The 18,025-nt window shown below is 50.2% G+C and overlaps 2 protein-coding genes across 2 annotated transcripts; both read left to right on the top strand.

Moving 5' to 3' along the window:
• Window positions 1-3,619: 3,619 nt before the first annotated feature.
• LOC128781158 (uncharacterized) lies at window positions 3,620-3,865 on the top strand. The gene has a single exon (XM_071221639.1). It carries the CDS (start codon window positions 3,707-3,709, stop codon window positions 3,863-3,865), a length of 159 nt encoding a protein of 52 aa, XP_071077740.1. The 5' UTR covers window positions 3,620-3,706.
• On the top strand, window positions 3,863-17,756 carry IFRD1 (interferon related developmental regulator 1). Its single transcript, XM_024563039.3, has 12 exons — window positions 3,863-3,999; window positions 7,888-7,992; window positions 8,139-8,223; window positions 9,056-9,180; window positions 10,780-10,937; window positions 11,630-11,680; window positions 11,760-11,938; window positions 12,016-12,124; window positions 13,619-13,753; window positions 15,739-15,867; window positions 16,191-16,286; window positions 17,043-17,756. Exons 1-12 carry the CDS (start codon window positions 3,909-3,911, stop codon window positions 17,130-17,132), a joined length of 1,353 nt encoding a protein of 450 aa, XP_024418807.2. The 5' UTR covers window positions 3,863-3,908; the 3' UTR covers window positions 17,133-17,756.
• The last annotated feature ends 269 nt before the right edge of the window (window positions 17,757-18,025 follow it).

Raw genomic sequence — 18,025 nt, 5'->3', positions numbered from 1 at the left:
ACGGATATCTAAACCAGATGGGCCAAGGGCCTGTGACTTAAAGGAGGGGGTTGTGGGGAAGCACCTACTAGGCAGGCAAGTGACTTTCAACTATTTACCCGTTCATTCAGGAAACATGCCTGAATATCTGCCATGTTCCAGGACCGAAGATGCAGCAGTGAATAAAACAAAATCTCCTCTAATAACTCTAACTGAGAGACAATAATAATTGAGCTGGAAAAGCACCAGTTAGAGCAGTGAGCTGTCGGAGAGTAGCACAGGTGTACTGGTGGCAGTGGGGGGGACCTGCAGTGGAGTGTGGGGGAGACCTCCTCAGAGAGGTGTCATTTAAGCTGAGATCTGAAGGGTGGTGTGGGAGGCTCTGGAGATGAGCCTCTCAGGGAGATGGAGGAGCTGTTACCAAGTCTTAAAGGGGGAATGAACTTCATGTTTTGAGTTGGCAAAGAACACTGGTGGGCCTGGGGTGCGAGGGGGAAGACATGGGGAGGGAAGCAGTGGCAATGGCAACCCGTTCCAGGGGGGCTCCACGTGGCCGAGGGGAGGGCTGTGCTGTTGGGTGGTGAGTGGCGAGTCTTTGACAGAGGACCTGGGAGAACCCCAAGGAGGCCAGGACTAAAGTCACCAGAAGAAACCCTCTCACATTGTATCTTCAAGGGAGGTTCGAATACCAAGTCTTATTTGTGTTCCTAGTCCTTGGACCAAAGTCCTCAATACGCCCACCCCAGGAGAGGTGAGAGCTCTTCTTGCATGTGACCACGAACTCAGACTCACATCCAACTTATTTTGGCCACATCCGAAAGTACTTGCCATGATGGTAGTATCTGTTAGGCGGGATGCTAAACTGAGGAGGCTACATTTTTAGGAGGAGGAGTCATCTTCTCAGGATGTCAGAGGCATCACATGCTGTCGGGTTGGTAGCAAGTGAGTGACACTTATTCGAGCGCAGGAGAACTTTGCCTCGCGGTGCACGAGGCTCGTTGCCTACGTTACATCCACGATCTCAGGTTCGAGCATCAATGAGCCCAACTGGAAATCTTTCTTCTAGACTCCCTTGGGGATAGTGGTCCCCATGTGACAAGTCTGGCCAATGTGATGCAGGTGGAGTGCCCAAGCGAGGTGCTCTTTCCTGCACAAAAGGGCAAAGCCTGGCCAGAAGAAAGCCTTTTTGCCCGTTCACCTTTCCTCCTGGTACTTCTAGTTATTTGGTGACACAGTGTTGGGAGCCCCCTGACTTGTTCAAGTATGTTGCAAGACCAGTATGTTGAGTTAAGGTCCACTGTCTTAGGAGGTTTCTGGCTAAATCTTTCTGTATTTGTACTGCTCTGGAGTTGAACTGTAGACATAAAAATATTGTTAAGATGAATCGATCAAAAGTACGTCTCAGAGTTCACTGTACGGAAAGTAACACTCCATCTGTGTAATGCTGCTCCCTTGTCATGACCCAGAAAGATCTACTCAACAGGTATTTCTTAAACATCCATTTAACATACACTACCTATAATTACTAAGGTAATACTTCTTTATGTGCCCTGAGGGATAGAGACGATGACAACAAGCTCCTCATTCTTGGGCCTTGACAATCTCATTGGATGACAGACGTGTTTACAAGTAAATGTAAAGCCTGTGTGTGGGCGGCGCGGCAGGCCCCGGGCAGATAAAAGGACTGTGCCCCACGCAGGCCAAGCACACGTTTCGGGGCCTGGCACCCCACAGGAAGCCTGGGTGCTGTGGCTCGCAGAAGTATTGCCTGACCTGTTGCGGAGGGTAAGGAGCCTGGGGTTGTGACAGGTATAGTTCTGTACTGATGCAGCCCCGGGTCATCTCACTCCGTGTTAGCCAAGGCCACGGCACTTCAGTCACCTGACGGGAGAGTACAAGGGACCCAGCGGGAGCCCTGTCGCAGACCCGCATCCTTATCTGGTTTATTTGCCCTGTGCAGCTTACTTGCTGTTTTGGGATTAAACCAAGTGAAAGCAACCCGGTCGTGTGGCCTCTGTGGATACAGTAAGCACCATCTGGGCGTTACAAAGGGTTTGAGGACTTGTGAGGAGGAAGGAACAATTCTGGTTGGAGACTTGGTGAAGGAGGTGGCGTATGAGCTAGGTCCTGAGAGATGGGTAACGTTTTGCAAGGAGAAGATGGGAGGAAGGACATTGCAAGAACATGGGACAATGGGAGTGATAAAACGGGGAGAGGAGGGCAGGGCTGTGTGGGGAAATGGAGAGTGTGCCATGTGGCTGAAGGGCAGGCCGTGTTCGAGGAGGCAGTGACAGATGGGGCTGGAAAGGGCGTCCAGGCCTCGCTGAGAGGACTGGCACTCAATGTATTGCTAAGAGAACCAAGGAAGGTTTTTGAGCCACTACTAAAGCATGTGAATTAGTAAAATAAATCTGGCAGCAGCATCATCATGCACAAAAGCGTCGGTGACATCACTGGGAGATCCCTTAAAATGTCCTGGGAGTGAACTGAGACCATGTGTGGTTGGAGGCCAGGACTTGAATTGTAGTTTTATCATAAAGCTGACTGTTTGGGGCACAGGGGTGGTGCTCCACAGAGGGGAACCACGTTTACACTTGAGAGTTTGAATTTGGACACGTGAGAGAACAGCAGTTCTGTGAACACAGAGGGAAGACAGGAAGAGGGCTGAGGGGCATTGGAAGCTTCTGGGGCAAACATGCTACAGGCAACTGAAAATAGGAACTCGGGAGACAGGTGGAGTGGGGGATGAGCCACCTACATGAAGGTGAGTCACTGAGTTTGGTTTGTCGCAAGCTTAGTAACACGAATGTAATAATAGGTCTTAAATATTGAATACATGACAGATTCAACGAGGAAGGCAGAGATCTAGGGGCACTTGGGGCGGGGGGGGGGAGGGGGCGACAAAACAAAACATTGAGATTACCGGTATTTATAGCTCTTGTCCGTTTTAGCAGCTGTTAAGTTCCCAGAAACTAATCCAGGCCCCGACCTCCTCACTGGCAGGTAGAACCTGAGACACGGAGCAGCCAGCTCCTTCTAGCCCAGAAGACGAGAAATAACACGAACTGCCCGACTAAGCAGTTCAAACGTACCTTTTTGGGGAGGCGCAGGGCACAATAGCCCTGAACCACAATTCACTTAACAGATACTGGTGTTCGCTAACCTAATTCAACTACAACCACGGCAGTGTCCCCGAGGCGGGGTGTGGCTGTACCTAGGCAGAGGCCTCAGGGAGGTAGGGGAAAGGTAAAAGACGGGGACATCGCGAGCTGCCGGAGATGGGCCAGCTGATGGCACAGCTTCCGCGTGGAAGCTGGCTGTCGTCATCGGGCATACCCGCCCGATTGCTCATCACCCCTACCAACTCCAAGTCCAGTCCCAGCCCGGCCCGCCCGGAAGCAGGGGCGGGGTAACGAGCAGGGAGATTGGGCACGGAAAAGCCCGTCGGGAGGAGCCGAGGGAGGACTCCCGCAGGGCGGACTACACTTCCTAGAGTTCAGTGCCGCAGCGAAGCCTCGCGCCCGGAGCGGGGCCGGGAGAACTGCGGCGTGGGATTGGTAGTCCGAACCCTTCGGCCGCGCGAGGGAGACTCCAGTGGGGAGAGGCACGGGGATTGGCTAGTAGAGTTCCAGTCCCGCCCACAACTGGTGACACTCGTCGGCGGTCTTGCTACTTAAGGCGCCGTGGCCTCGTCCGCCCCGCCTTAGCTCCAGCGCTAGAGAGAAACATGCATCGTTTCCGATCACAGCTCTTCACGGGGATTTCTGCAGCCACCAGCGCCCACTCTCATCCACGCCGCTTCTCGCCCCTGTTGTTATCCGAAGCCTCGCCTCTCAGCCGCCCGCCGCATAGACGCACAAGTAGAAAGTGCAGCTCCATCGGCTGATCCTCGCTAAGCCCCGAGTCTGGGCGGCACCGGGCGTCCCACGATGCCGAAGAACAAGAAGCGGAACACTGCCCACCGCGGTGGCGGTACTGGCGGCGGCCCAGGGGCAGCGGCAGCGACGGCGGCGACAGCAGGTAAGGAGGTATCCCCGCCGCCCGTATCCCGGTCGCCGGCCCGTCTGGCGAGTCTTTTCCCCTGGGGCATGGTGGGAGTTGTAGTTGTCTCTCTCCCGACGTGTGCGTCGGCAGGGCGCCCGGCCAGGCTGGCGAACTACAATTCCCAGTGTGCTCTGGTCTCCGCACCTCGCGCGATTTTGATCTGGCATTCGAACCGAACTCTTGGGCACTGGCGGTGGGGGCGGGGAGGGGGCGAATTGGGCCTTAGGCCGGAGAGCTGATTGGGGTCGGGGTGACGCGCTCCTGGGCGGGAGGGGAACTGTCCGCAGAAACCAGGGTCTACTCTAGAGCTCCCCCTGCCCGAGGATGGGACAGAGCTCGGAGTTGCGTCCGTCCTGTCACTGGTCGCTTCGGACCCCCCTCCTCCAACGTGGAGTTCTCGGGAATGCCAGACGTTTGCCGGGTTTGGACGGGCTGTTCTGTCACGCGACCCGGGCCTCGCGCGGTGGCGGAGTGACGCAGAGGCGCCCATGTGGCATCTCCTTCCGCTCCCCTCCTGCGCGCCCCGCGTGGCCCCCTGGCCAGGCGGAGGCGGTGGAGCGTGGGGGCCACCGTTCCAGCCCAAGCTTTGCTCCCACCCCTAAATGGCACCTGTGGAAATCCCGGACCCCCGCTCCACCGCGACCAGTGGAGGCGACCTCCCCGTCCCCTGGGCAGAAACCACGTTCTCCTTTGTGCTATAGGTTCTCTGCTCTGAGCCCAGGATAGGAGGTGGTGGGGAGCTCAGGTTGCAGTTATTAGCCAGAAGTTAGGTAGTTTTGTGTCCTCACTGCAAAGTTGAAGCATTTCCAGGATGGGTAGGTGCTTAACCGAATTCATGATTCTCTAATACTAATTAGAGTTAACACGAAAGGACTAATAGCAGAAAGCCCTATGAGACACTACACTAAACTCATTTCATTTGGTAATAGTTCTGAGATTTTGAAGTTCTGTATTGGAATATCCTCAGGCTGTCACATCGGAAATAGGCATTAGGCATTTGTCAACACAGTTTCCACTCTGATCCTCTGAGCGATACACTGTTGTTCATCAGAAAGTACACGCCAGGTTTCTTGTTCCAGGTGATGGGAAACTGACATTTTACAAGATTTGCTATAGGATTTCTAGCAGCAGGAAAACTTGTGGCCATGTACTAAGCATTAAGTGATGGACAATAGGAATGGATTATTATAAACTCAGTTTTTCCCCTTTTCTTTCTCTCGTTCTTTATGTTGGTCAGATTTCTTGATGTTCCTGAAGTTCATTCTTGACCATCAAAATGTGAAATACATAATTTGTTTTGGCATCTGGTTATTCTGTGTGAATTGAGGATCCTTCTTTACCTTAAGTTAACCTTTTGTTGATGAAATGAAGGAATAGCCAGCTAAAGCTATTTGAATATTGTAATGTTGTTGCTAATGGCCTCCTTGAATCACAAACAGCCTGTATTTTTTTCTGAAGCTCCCTGTTGGTCCCCCTTCGGTCTGTACTTAGCACAATAACCTCAGGTGGCACTGGGAGTCCACCTTTTAATTTTTACGGCTATTCCTGATTTTACCAGTCTGACAGTTGCTGCCTTTTCCATTGTTTTCAGCAGAAATGGTATATCTAACAACTGTATTTTAGCATATATAAGAAATTGGAAAAGAATTCATTGATTAGTTTATAAAACTATACATGCTTTGAGTATCTTTGGAAGTTTACACTGGAACTTGCTAACTCTAATTTGGTTCCATGCAAATATACTTACTAAAAAAATAAATGAATAAATTATAGTTGAGTAGAAGAGATGGTAAATTGTCCAACACTTGTATTAAAAGCCACTTACCTTACTGGTCTTTTAAAAATGACATCTAGAAGAGGTGGGATTCAGATGAGGTCTTTGCATGTACAACACAAAGATAACCACTTCTGTTACTCTAATGCCTTTTCCATTTAAATTACTTTCTCAGTTAGTGTGGGACTCGAGGAAGCTAATAAAATTGATCTCGTATGCAAGTGTGCATACTTGTAATAGTGCTTAAGTTGAAGAGAGCATTTTTAGGAACAGCGACACCTTGCTAGTAAGAAAGTCCTCCAAGAAAGAAGGACAGTGTGTGTGGAGTGCCATCTCTTTAATGGCACTTGGCATCTCTTGGAGGATGAGGGTGACTTAGACTTTAGGCATTCGGACAGGGTTCTTTCTCTTGATTTCTTTTTTTCAAAATCTCTCTTCCCTTCAAGTCTTGGGAAATCATCGAAACTTAGAGAAGTGAGCCAAGTAAATCCTGTATAGGAATATTCTTGACAGTTTAGAAACAGGCTGGATATGAAAAACAAAAACTGTAAATTGACTGGTGAATGAATGTTAGCACGGTAAAAGTCAATCAGATGTCAGCTGTTGCCATGACTTCAAACCACGGGAACAAACACGGACAGACCCAGAAACAGAGTGTGATGTCCTAGGTCTTTGTTTGTTTGTTCATTCTTGTCCTGAGCGCCCTCATGAAGAAGTTTGGGGATCTTGGCCTCCCTGCTTGTTTTTTGAGCTTTACGACTCTGATGGCAGTGTGTTCCTTGTAGGACAGCAGGCACATTTGCAGGCCGCTTGCTTCCTTTGTTGATATAAAAATCGCTTTTCTGTTTTGATTTTTTTTAAAAAGGACCACCCCCATTTTAAAATAACCCAACAGCAATAGACTTAAACTTACAGGATTAAAAAAAAAAACCTTAAATGCCACCAATTTCTTGAATATAGGGACATAGTGATATTTGACAGTCTTCAATTTTTTTTTTCTTCATCTGGGGACATTTTTTTTTTCATTGCTTTTAGAGAGAGAGAACTATCAAAGTGTGTGAGAGAGAAACATTGATTAGATGCCTCCTGTATGCACCCAGACCAGGGATTGAACCCACATTTGCATGTGCCCTGACCAGGAATCGAACCTGTAACCCTTTGGTTACAGGACGATGTTCTAGCTAACGGAGCCACACTGGCCAGAGCAATCTTTGATTTTACTGATAAGGAAACTTGGGCTCAGAGGTAAATCAGGTGGCTCCGGGTCACTTTTGGGACCTTGGGACTTAAAAATTTTAACTCATTGCTCAATATGTAGTTGGTGTCTGGCAATCCTGTTGTTAATGAAATCCCTACAAAAAAAAACAGTGATGAGAAATGAGAGTGACCCGGAATGCGGATTTATTAGTTCAGTTAATGAAGTTGACAGATTCTAGTTATGGACGGAGATCTCGTTTTTTCAGTAACAGCACTGATATTTTTTAAACCATGGCATACATTAGAACCTTCCTTTTACAGGTAATTTGTCTAACGGGCTTTTATGCTGTCAAATGCCAAAACTTCCATTTTAAGCCTTTGTTTCTCTCCATTCATCTATAAAACCACCCTCCTGTACCTCCTTCTGTTTCCCTTCACATATGACACGGGTAGCCTGAAAACTGCCCCACTCACCGTTCCGGTGTCCGGAGCCCAGTCGTGTCACGGGAGAGCGTCTTAGTTCATGCCGATCTGCGACATCGGACTTCATTTCTGGGTCTGTTTTCATGGTCTTTGTGACTCGAAGTCACGGTTTGTGGGCCGTTTTTCCGTCTGTAACACCATTTTTGTAAACCGGTGCTGCAGTTAGATGTTGATGTATTTCTGAAGTTTATTGACTGTTGTAAATTGTTGCTGCTCTGAAGTCTACTCATATTAGACTAATTGATTTACATTATAAAAGAACACAAATATCTCTAAAATAAGTACCTGGTTTCTTAAATAGGTTTTGGGACTTGCGACTGGATTTCTCTTGAGTAAATACTAAATTCCCCAGTTGAACATTCTCATCTGTGGCAACAGAACCCCTGACCTCCGCCTTCGTTTGCTGACAGGTGGCCAGCATCGAAATGTGCAGCCGTTCAGTGACGAGGACGCGTCCATCGAGACCATGAGCCACTGCAGCGGGTACAGCGACCCTTCCAGTTTTGCCGAGGACGGTATGACTTTGACGTTTCGATTCGCAGCTTCCGGTCAGAGGATGCTGTAGGTGGAGGAATTCTTGTAGCCGAGGTGTACAGTGCTGTTCCCTGTGCCCTGTGTCTCCTGAGCTGACGGCGGGTGGTGGGTTTCTGTTATTCCTTAGGACCAGAAGTCCTGGAGGAGGAAGGAAGTCAAGAGGACTTGGAGTACAAGCTGAAGGGACTCATCGACTTGACCCTGGATAAGAGGTGGGAAATGCTGGAGGCGCTCTTCATCATCTGTGCGATCTGTGCAGTTGTCTGGCTTTACATTGTGGTTTTTTAAAAGCTTGATTTGTTTACTTTGGATGGGGAACCGTTTCTTGTTTCTTTGGGCTCTCGTGGGGATAGAAAGGTGCCCTGGAATGTAGATGAATGGACTCGGGTTAGTCCTTGTTCCAGCATTGTAGCGCCTGTCTGATTATGTAGCAGAGATGGATTTGTTGAATTAAAAGTTGATCTTCAACCAGAAAGGACAACTAAACTTCTCTTTAAGCCTCTTGTTAACTGACTGTGTTACAAACGTGGAAAAATATCAAATTATTTTACTTCCCAGTAGCTCTAGAACTGACTAGTGTAGCAAATGGAATTAAACAGCTCAGAAGATGAAAACAAGAACTCTGTCTAGGCTTTAATGGTGTTAAAAAAAGACGTGCGTTTGCTTTAAATAGAGGAGACGTTTGTGTAACACAGGAGAGCGCGTCTTGCACGTTGAAGCTGGAGGGTACTGTGTGGTTGAAAGTTGCGGTTATTAAACTCTACACATAAAAATGCTGGGGTGGCAAGCAGCTTAAAATCTCCTGTGTAATGAGGTGAATTGTAGATGAAAATTACATTACTGAAAAGTGTTTAGAGCTTGATGACAATTAGATTTACAAATCTATACACATAAAAAAATTGAGGGGAAATAAGCTACGTTTTTAGGAAGCCAGTGCCTTATCCATTAGGTCACCGGGGCTTCTGGAAATGAGCTAAGTTTTTAAAAGTCATTGATGGGACCCTCCAACCGGGTCTTCTTTCTCTTACGTTTTGTTTTAAATAGTGCGAAGACAAGGCAGGCAGCTCTGGAAAGTCTCAGAAATGCAATGACTTCAAAAATGCTTTATGAATTCATTCTGGAGCGAAGAATGACCCTCACTGACAGCATCGAGCGCTGCCTGAGAAAAGGTAACTTCCTCATGTTCGAGTCCCAGGCGCAGAACCGAGAGGGGGAGTGTGCTGCCTGCTTTGGAGTGTCGTTTGTCAGCTGGGGTGGAAGACTGGCTCACCCTTGTAACTTTCCCACTGTCGGGGACACGCTCCGGGACACGCCACGCTTGTGAGAACTCAAGGGCAGACTTGGGGGGCACTCTGATTTTGCTGAAGTGGGAAACAGCTCGAAACCAGGAAGGACTGGGGTGGTTGTCGTCCCTTCTTACACCCGAGCAGGTGATGGTCATGTGTGTGATGGAGGCTTGAGGGCTCGTGTCCGATGTCAACAGAAAGTATTACTCATATTTTCTTCATTTCTCTAAAATCGAAAAGGTATCATAATTTTCTAGCTCATTTTCCCTTGTACTTATTTAAAACATCAATCATACCTGTGGATGACATCATTTTCAGGTTATCCCGTGGAATATTTGAATTCTAGAACTTTATAATAGAGATTCTGGAATTCTATTGTAATAATCATAGAACTTTTAAGAGTAAAGAAAGGCCTTAAAGTCTTGCTTTCCTATACTTTTCAATTTTAGAAACCCCAAAATTAAAACAGTTTGGGGCTCGCGCCTGAATTATTTTCCCGAGTGAGAACATTCTGAAAACAAGCACCTTCTGCTATTATTATGACTTTATTAAGAAAACGTTTCTAGCACTAAACCCGCAGGAAGCACGCATTCCTTTCAATTGAACGAGCTTCGCTCTGTGTCCTGACCCTCGTCTTTTCTTGCCCAGAGCTGTGTTGGGCTCGGGTGTTCGGGGTTTGGGCAGCCACCTCTTGCCGTGCGGAGCCCGGGACGCCCGTGAGCGGAGGCCGGTCTAGGGCTGCAGAACTGTTAGTGCTGTAGTGCGTGACTCTCAGCCTTTGTCATCTCCTGGCACACGTCAGCTGGTGACCAAAGCTCTGCGATGCAGCAAAAATTACATTTTTGCTGACCTGTCAAAAAACAGGCATTGTTTCGATTCATTCACACCCAACAGTTATTGTGTGGCGGCTGTTGTCATCTTTAAGTTGGGCTGTCTGATAGCACCAGGTAGCAAGGTCAGAGTTCGCCCAGACCCTTCAGCGTGTGTAGGTCTCAAAAGCGGTCACTCACATTAACTTTCACATCAGTGTATTTCTGAGGGTTCTCATCTCTTCCTGGGGGCTCCCCGAAGGTCTGGTTCACCCCACGGCTGTGCGCACCTGAAATGCTGGGAGGGCGGTGCACGTGTCTGTGAGTGTGAGCACAATTTGGAAGGCCACAGCAGAGAAGTGCCCTAGTGTCTGCAGCGGTCCAGCCCTGCCCCGAGCCAGGTGTCCATCTCCATTTTGCCGAGGAGGTGGTCTGCTTCGGCGCCATTGGGTGGAGACCGCATGGCCAAGAAGTGGTGGGTCTGGGATCAGAGTGGGGTCTTTAGTTGTTCTGGGTCACGACTCCTGTCGCAGCCTGGAACGGGTACCGTATGTGCACTGTGGGCTCCGTAAGTGGTGGGACGTGTTTGGAAGCAGAACAGACTTGGGGAACCGCTGCCTTCATGCACTGGTCTATTGCAGAGACTTTAGGCTGCTGCCCACTTCTGTTCCAGGGAAGAGTGATGAGCAGCGCGCGGCGGCGGCCCTGGCGTCCGCGCTCTGTGTCCAGCTTGGCCCCGGGATTGAGAGTGAAGAGGTTTTGAAAACGCTGGGACCGATCCTGAAGAAAATAATCTGCGACGGGACAGCTAGTGTGCAGGCCAGACAAACTGTACGTCCAAGGTTTCTGAGTTCACAGGGGTGTCTGGGTGGGACACGCTGGGGACACGGGAGGCAGGGGTGTCGGGGATTCTTGGGGCAGCGTGAGGGATTAAGGACGACAGGAGGGAAGGGACGAGAGCTCGCCCATCCCAAATCCTGTCGTCCTGGGATGCGTCGGTCAGAGTGGTAAGAAGTCTGGACAATGAAGTGCTGCTTTAGGTGAGAGGTTTGAGGGCCATGATTTAAATTTTACGAGACTTCTGCTCCTGGTTGCTTATTTTTGGAAGCTGATTTTTTTTGTGGAAGTTTCCTTAATGGACTTATTAAAAGAAATGATTTTAAAAGCTTAAAGATCTGTAGCAAACTTAATGTTTTAGAGGATTTTAACAGGAAGAGTGGTTTTCTTTACATCGAACATCCGAACTTCATCTCAGTCTCTGAGTTAGAGTTTGAAAGGCCCACGGGGTGGGCGGAGAGGGCAGAGAGGAGGCAGGGACTCCCAGGGTCCTGCTCTGGGCTGGGGCCGGGACCCCACACCGCTCGCCTCGATCCTGGGGCCTCACTCTCCTGGCAGGACCGTGCGGCCCCTGGTGCGGCCGTGCAGTCGAGAGCGCTCTCACATGGAAGCGGAGCCGCGGGAGGGTGTGGAGTTGGGCAGAAGAGGACAGGCACTCATGTGCGTGCTCTCTTTTCTGTGCTTAGTGTGCCACGTGCCTGGGCGTGTGCTGCTTCATCGCCACCGATGACATCACTGTGAGTAGCAAGCCTGTGACCGCCGCTGCCCTCGCCCTTCTGCTTGCGGGTGGCCTCACTCCCTCCTCTCCTGCACTAGGAGCTGTACGCCGCCGTGGAATGTTTGGAAAACGTCTTCAGCAAGTCCTACCTCCAGGAGAAGGACGCCAGCCTGGCTCGCAGCAGCCCGAACACGGTGCTGCACATCAGCTCGCTTCTCGCCTGGACGCTCCTGCTGACCATCTGCCCCATCAGCGAGGTGGAGAAGAAGCTGGAGATGTGTGTATTTTTTCAGTTCATGTTTACGAGAGCATTCGCGGCTCGTGCTCACACAGTAACAACTGACCGTTTCCCAGGCATTTCCATAAACTGCCCAGCCTGCTGTCCTCTGAGGACGTGAACCTGCGGATCGCCGCCGGGGAGTCGCTGGCGCTGCTGTTTGAACTGGCCCGCGGAGTGGACAGCGTGAGTGTCTGATGACCCCAGGGGCCACCGTGAAGGATGGGGCAGGAGGGCTGGAGCCTGCCGGCTGGAAGCCCAGTGGTGGGGGGCCTGATTCTTGGTGGTGGTGATAGAACCACTGCCATCTGTCGACACAAAGCAGCCGGGGTTGGGAGAGCAGCGCTGGAGCGAAGTTGGCCCCGTGGGGTGGCCGGTGTCCCTAGAGCTGAAGTTCAGGGCGCTCTGCTATGCAAGGCGAGCACCGAGTCTGGCTCGTCTGCGGGGGCTTTGGACGTGGGGCGTGTCCAAGTGCCCCATGGTACGTGTGAGATAAAGGGGAGCACACCGAGTCAGCTCAGCTTTGGGATCCGAGTTTAGTCGCTGGTTCGCGTTTGAGCAGCACCAGGAAACGCGAGGCCCCGCCGTCGGCCCCCGGCACTCTGGGCCTCGGCTCCTGGCGCTGCCCCCGCGGCCGTGTTCCAGGTTTAGCATCAGAGGCCTGTGTTCGAGGACACCCTGCATCTCAGGCTGACGGGACATTTCGTCACCTGATGGTGGCCTCTGTTGTGAATCGTGGGCTATTTACTAGATGCTTTTTAATTTAAGGAGAAGGACTGTGTTTCTGAAATGAAACTTCCGCAATGAAATTATTTAGCAGTGAATAACTTCAGCTAGGATTTTAGCACATGTTCTGTCCTTCACTTTACATCCTAGGCCTGTGTTTAAAAACGTTTAGGCTCACCCTGGACGGATGTTTTGGTTGGTTGTGTGTTTGATCCCCGGTCGGGGAGTGTCGGGAAGGCAACCAATACCCCCCTCTCTCTCTCCCCCACCTCCCTTGCTCCCTCTCCCTAAAAAATCAATAAACCTATTCTTGCATGAGGATTAAAAAATGTTTAGGCTGTTAAAATTTACATCTGGAAAGTGTGTTTCCTAGCACCCAGTCTCCCCCCAGCTGTTTTTGAAGGTCAGCAGGTAGGAATGAAAAGTAGGTTGTTGATGTCGTCAGCAACTAATGATTCTCCTGATGGGAGAAATTGGACTGCAGTGTGGCCACTGGCTTCCGTGTATCGAGCTAGTTAACGGCTCCCTACCCTCAAGGCCCAGACCCCAGGTGTTCCCAGGAGTGTGACGTTGGACCTAAGTCCTTGTCACAGACAAAGGTGAGCTGGCTTTTAAAATAGAACGGAGTGTCTTATTTGCTGTTTTTGTTAAGGAAATGGGTTTCGTGAAGGGAGCGAGTGAGGGGTGTTTAGAAATGAAACCAGTGCCGATGAGTGCATAGGCGGTTCACACGCAGGCCCCCATGCTGGCAGGCGTGAGGCGTGGAACCAGAGCCTGTTGCTGGCGTGACTGTTTTGTGACCTTTACTGCGGGTACCTGGCGGCGTGGGGAGGTGGGCGGTGCCGCTCTGTGCCGCTGCCGGGCCTTCCCGAGGTGCACTGCTCTCGAGTTGGCTCCAGGAGAGGCAGGGGCACACCTGCCGCCCACTGAGCCCAACTGCCTTCTCCTCGCCAGGACTTCCTCTGCGACGACATGGACTCGCTGACGCAGATGCTCCGCGATCTGGCCACGGACGGGAATAAACACCGGGCCAAGGTGGACAAGAGGAAGCAGCGCTCGGTGTTCAGAGACGTCCTGCGGGCGGTGGAGGTGAGCCTCTCGGCTGGCCGATGCTGCGAGTTTCAGGCCGGACTGGACGGGTGGGCCTTTGTTGATCGAACTTCACCTTTGACCAAAATAATTTTCTCATTTTAATACTGAGTGGCTTTTTAACAACAGAAATGAAGGCTTGTATTTTTTCGGCATAGGACCTTTTAATTCTGACATGTAAAGGTACCCTTTTACTAGGTTTAACAAGTTAAGAACTTCCTAGTGGTAGAAGTGCGTGTCACTTGGGGCACTTGGCCACCCTTTAAGCAACAGTGCTTAGCACACACACGCTTACTGTAGTGTTCTTCCGTGAAGGGCAAATTACCGCCTACATCTCGGTGCTTTAAGGTGCTAAAAACTGAAATACCAAAATCCAGCCTTTTAAGATTGCTTAAAATTGTTATCTGACGCTGGAATCCCTTCTGTGGTCCTCCAGCCTGCTTCAGTCGGCCTGGCAACGCTTTGATTTGGAAACCATCGGGTTGCAATGCTTGGTACCCGTGCATGGGGGTGAAGGTGGCCTTACCCAGCCGTGTGTGTGTGTGTGTGTGTGTGTGTGTGTGTGTGTGTGTGTCCAGGTAAAGATACTTCTTGGATATGAAGGGCGATTCTTTTTAATAAGTACCTCACCAAAGAGTCATCCCACCTGACATGCACAAGAGTTAAGGATGGGAGTTAACACCCAGGTGCTCAGCCCTGCCCAAAGTGACGGGTGGGGGGAGGGGCCAGACGAAGTGGGGACAAGGCAAGGAGGGAGGTGCTGGGTCTTGCTCTGTGGCTGGAAGGGGAAGGGGAAGACTGGATGCCTGGACTGGTTTGTTTTCGATGCCAGAGACAATTTATGGGAGAAGCAACCAGTGGAGAAAGGAGCATTTGAAAACGCAGGGAAGACCGGGCATCCGCAGTGGTTAAAGAGCAGTGATTAGCCTTGAATTGGGTCTGATTTCGGAGTGGAATGCTCGGATGCAGCTGGGTCCCGAGAGCTCTTCCTCACTGGTGTCCCAGTGTCTTCTGGAATAACAGCGTCCTGCTGGTTGGCTGGTTGGTCTCTGTGCTGCTGCAGCAAGCCCGGGACTGAGGGGGCCTCACAGACCGGCCCGTCCCATCTGACTGCCTGTGAGGTGCAGGGATAGACCGCCCGTGTCTCAGGCGGGGGACAGCCCGGCCCCTGAGAGGCACGTCTCCTTTCTGCTCCGCTGTGTGCAGTGTCTGCTGAGAGGGGACGGGGTTGGTCCTGCTCCACGAGTGCCACCGCCTGTTTTGTTGTCCACTGTCCCTGTGGCGATCGTCTCTGCTCAGCCTGGCTCCCGCTCCGTGTTGGTGCCCCTTCCGAGAGGGGGCAGCCCAGGGTCTGACCCTTCTGCCAACTTCCCCCTCCTCACAGGAAACCCTGTGCGTGTGTGTGGTCAGTGGCCCTTATTTCCACTGCACTTGGGCCCCCTCTTGTGGCTACACTTTAGACATTGTCTCCTGGTAAGAATTTAAGCTCAGGTGTCACCTCTCACTTACTTAGCCTCTGCTCAGGCCGCAGCCCCTCCAGGTGGGTCTGTCCATTGACCCCCCTGACCTTCCCTCCCTTCCTGGACCGTCAGCTCTCCCCCTGGCTGCTGGGGCGTCTCTCTGACCTGTCCAGGGACCTCCGCTCTGTCCCCTTCCCCCACCTCCATTCTAGGCCCAAGCAGACTCTTGACTTTTACTTTCAGTTTGTGGAGTGCTGTTAAGATTTAAAAACTCAAAACAATGTGGTTTTGCCCGTAATGTGTATCAAACTGGGTTCTGCGCCCGAGTCTGCTACAACTGGAGAAACCCTCCACCCTCGCACAGGGCGCCGCTTAGTCTGCCGCGTATCTGGGACCTGGGGTCGGGCTAGGCCGTCTTGTTCACTGACCTCAACGTGTATACATTCGTCTCTCTAGAAACTGTGCTATGTAGCATCTCCTTAGCCTCTCGTTTCCGCTTATAATTTCGGTTTTTCTGTTGGCTAGGAACGGGACTTTCCAACAGAAACCGTTAAATTTGGCCCCGAGCGCATGTACATCGACTGCTGGGTGAAGAAGCACACCTACGACTCGTTCAAGGAGGTGCTGGGCTCGGGCCTGCAGTGCCACCTGCAGGTGAGTGCGGCCCGCCCCGCCCACCGCGGGGGTGCAGAGGGCTTTCCGCGCGGTACGGGACAGCAAATTTACTTCCGAAGGTGACGTTAAGTGAAGTGAAACCGGCCCCTTGGTCTGCACTGTGTCTTCGTGCGCAAACGGCCGCCCGCTCCCTCGGGTTCAGGGCGCTGGCGCACTGCGGTCCCCTAATGGGAAACAGAAAACAGTGACCCAAAGGCACATTCACACGCTCCTCCTAACTTCTGTCAGCGGGTTTCAGCGTATAGGGGGCGGGGGAAGCTGGTGTTTAATGCCGAGCCTTACCGCCTTTTTCTTTCCCCAAGTCAAATGAGTTCCTTCGCAATGTATTTGAACTCGGACCCCCGGTGATGCTCGATGCGGCAGCGCTTAAAACGATGAAGATCTCTCGTTTTGAAAGGGTGGGTTTTATTTTTTGTTTTCAACAGACCCAAAGGCCCCAAAGCAAAGCACACGCAGAGCGGGTTCAGCTGTGTCTGGGGCATTAGTTCTTTACGACTCGGACCCAGAACCGCGGACTGAAAGTGTGGGCGCTGTACTGTGTTGGGGTGGGGGCGTCGAATGCAGGCTTTTTGCTCATATCCTATTATCCTAACAGGAATTATATTCATTTTTGTTTAATTGGTATTAAAATAGAACTTCATGTTTATTTATTTATTTATTTTTAGTGAGAGGAGAGGGGAGGGAGAGGGAGAGAAACATCAACCTTCAGTTGCCTGTCAGCCCCCAGCGAGGACCTGGCCTGCAGCCCAGGCACGTGCCCTGACTGGGAATCAAACCAGCGACCCTTTGGTTCGCAGCCCACGCTCAATCCACAGAGCCACACCAGCCAGGGCTTTTTGTTGTTGTTTTTTACAACATGGTTGGAAAATTTTTTTGCATCAGTTTATGATCTGACTTTCCCTAGATTAAAATCAGTGTTGATGCACTTTTTTCCCCACTGGAATTTTCTTAATGTAAATAGCCATTAATTTCCATTAACATGTGTTAATTACCCTTTGTTCTTTTTGTGTGTGTTTTATAAGCATGTAAAATATTTCTTGGTTGAATTAGTTCATTTCTCTGTCTTGTGATTTTTATTTATCTTTTCTAAAATTTTGTAAGACTGTCTTAAGCCTCTGTGAGTCACGGCCGTGTTTTCCTTCCCTTCCTTTCAGCATTTATATAATTCTGCAGCCTTCAAAGCTCGAACCAAAGCTCGGAGCAAATGTCGTGATAAGAGAGCAGATGTTGGAGAATTCTTCTAGATTTTCAGCATTTGAAGACTACTTTCTAATTTCCAGTTTCTTTTCTTTTGTAATTTCTAATGTATTTAAACTCTAGACGGTTTTTATCTCGGGTCCACATGGATGGCTTTTGTAGCAGGGGTTGTATCACTTATAATTTAATGTATAGTATTGCAAATGATGCGTTCCAGTGGTCTCTGAATATCAGTAAACCATGAACAAAGTGTAATGTTTTCTATTCATGAAAAGATCAAAAGTATTTCATGATAAGGAAACTGTTAGCCAAGATGAAATATACTGTGGTTGTCAGATATATTGATTTAATGATGTAGGTATTACAGGTATTTAATTCAGGGTCTTAGACAAATGAGATGGGTACAATTTTGGGAGCTATTTCTTCTGGAAAAGCTGCTATGTTTTTAATTCTAAATAGAACCTGATGATTTTAATCTTGTCACGTGGATCAACAAAGGGAATTCTGCCACAAGACCTTACAGCCACGCTTCCAGGCCATTCGGCCAGCCCGTGGGAGCCCAGCACACGCCAGGAAGGCCGCGAAGCCTGACCTCTGGGGGCCGCAACACTAGCTTCATCTGTTGTAAGACCTGTGCTCTTTGTTTGAAATAAAGATCTTTTCACACCAAAGCAGTTTCTTTTCTGGTAGAAGAAGCATTCATGGGTGTGAGGCACAGAGTCAAAATGACGAAGTTGGTAGGGAGGGAGGGGACAGAACTCTATGTTTGGGAAGGTGGAAACAGATGGAAGAAGGGTAGCTCCGTCCCAGAGACCAGTCGGCCTCTGGTTTCCCCAGCACCTTGGTTTCAGGTTCCTAAGGGCTATTTCCAGACCTGACAGCGTCCTGTTCAGGAGACAAAGGTGATTGCCTTTGCAACTTACCTCCCGGCTTTTTTCCC

This window comes from Desmodus rotundus, chromosome 6 (genome assembly GCF_022682495.2).
Source record: "Desmodus rotundus isolate HL8 chromosome 6, HLdesRot8A.1, whole genome shotgun sequence".
Lineage (NCBI taxonomy): Eukaryota > Metazoa > Chordata > Mammalia > Chiroptera > Phyllostomidae > Desmodus > Desmodus rotundus.
This window is presented reverse-complemented; position numbering and strand designations above follow the sequence as displayed.

Bases quoted from the DNA above. Each gene is read 5' to 3' on its own strand.
- IFRD1 (XM_024563039.3), top strand. From the start codon at position 3,909: ATGCCGAAGAACAAGAAGCGGAACACTGCCCACCGCGGTGGCGGTACT. The intron at 8,224-9,055 runs GTGGGAAATGCT...TGTTTTAAATAG, and splicing joins GACTTGACCCTGGATAAGAG to TGCGAAGACAAGGCAGGCAG. The intron at 10,938-11,629 runs GTACGTCCAAGG...TTCTGTGCTTAG, and splicing joins GTGTGCAGGCCAGACAAACT to TGTGCCACGTGCCTGGGCGT.
- LOC128781158 (XM_071221639.1), top strand. From the start codon at position 3,707: ATGCATCGTTTCCGATCACAGCTCTTCACGGGGATTTCTGCAGCCACC.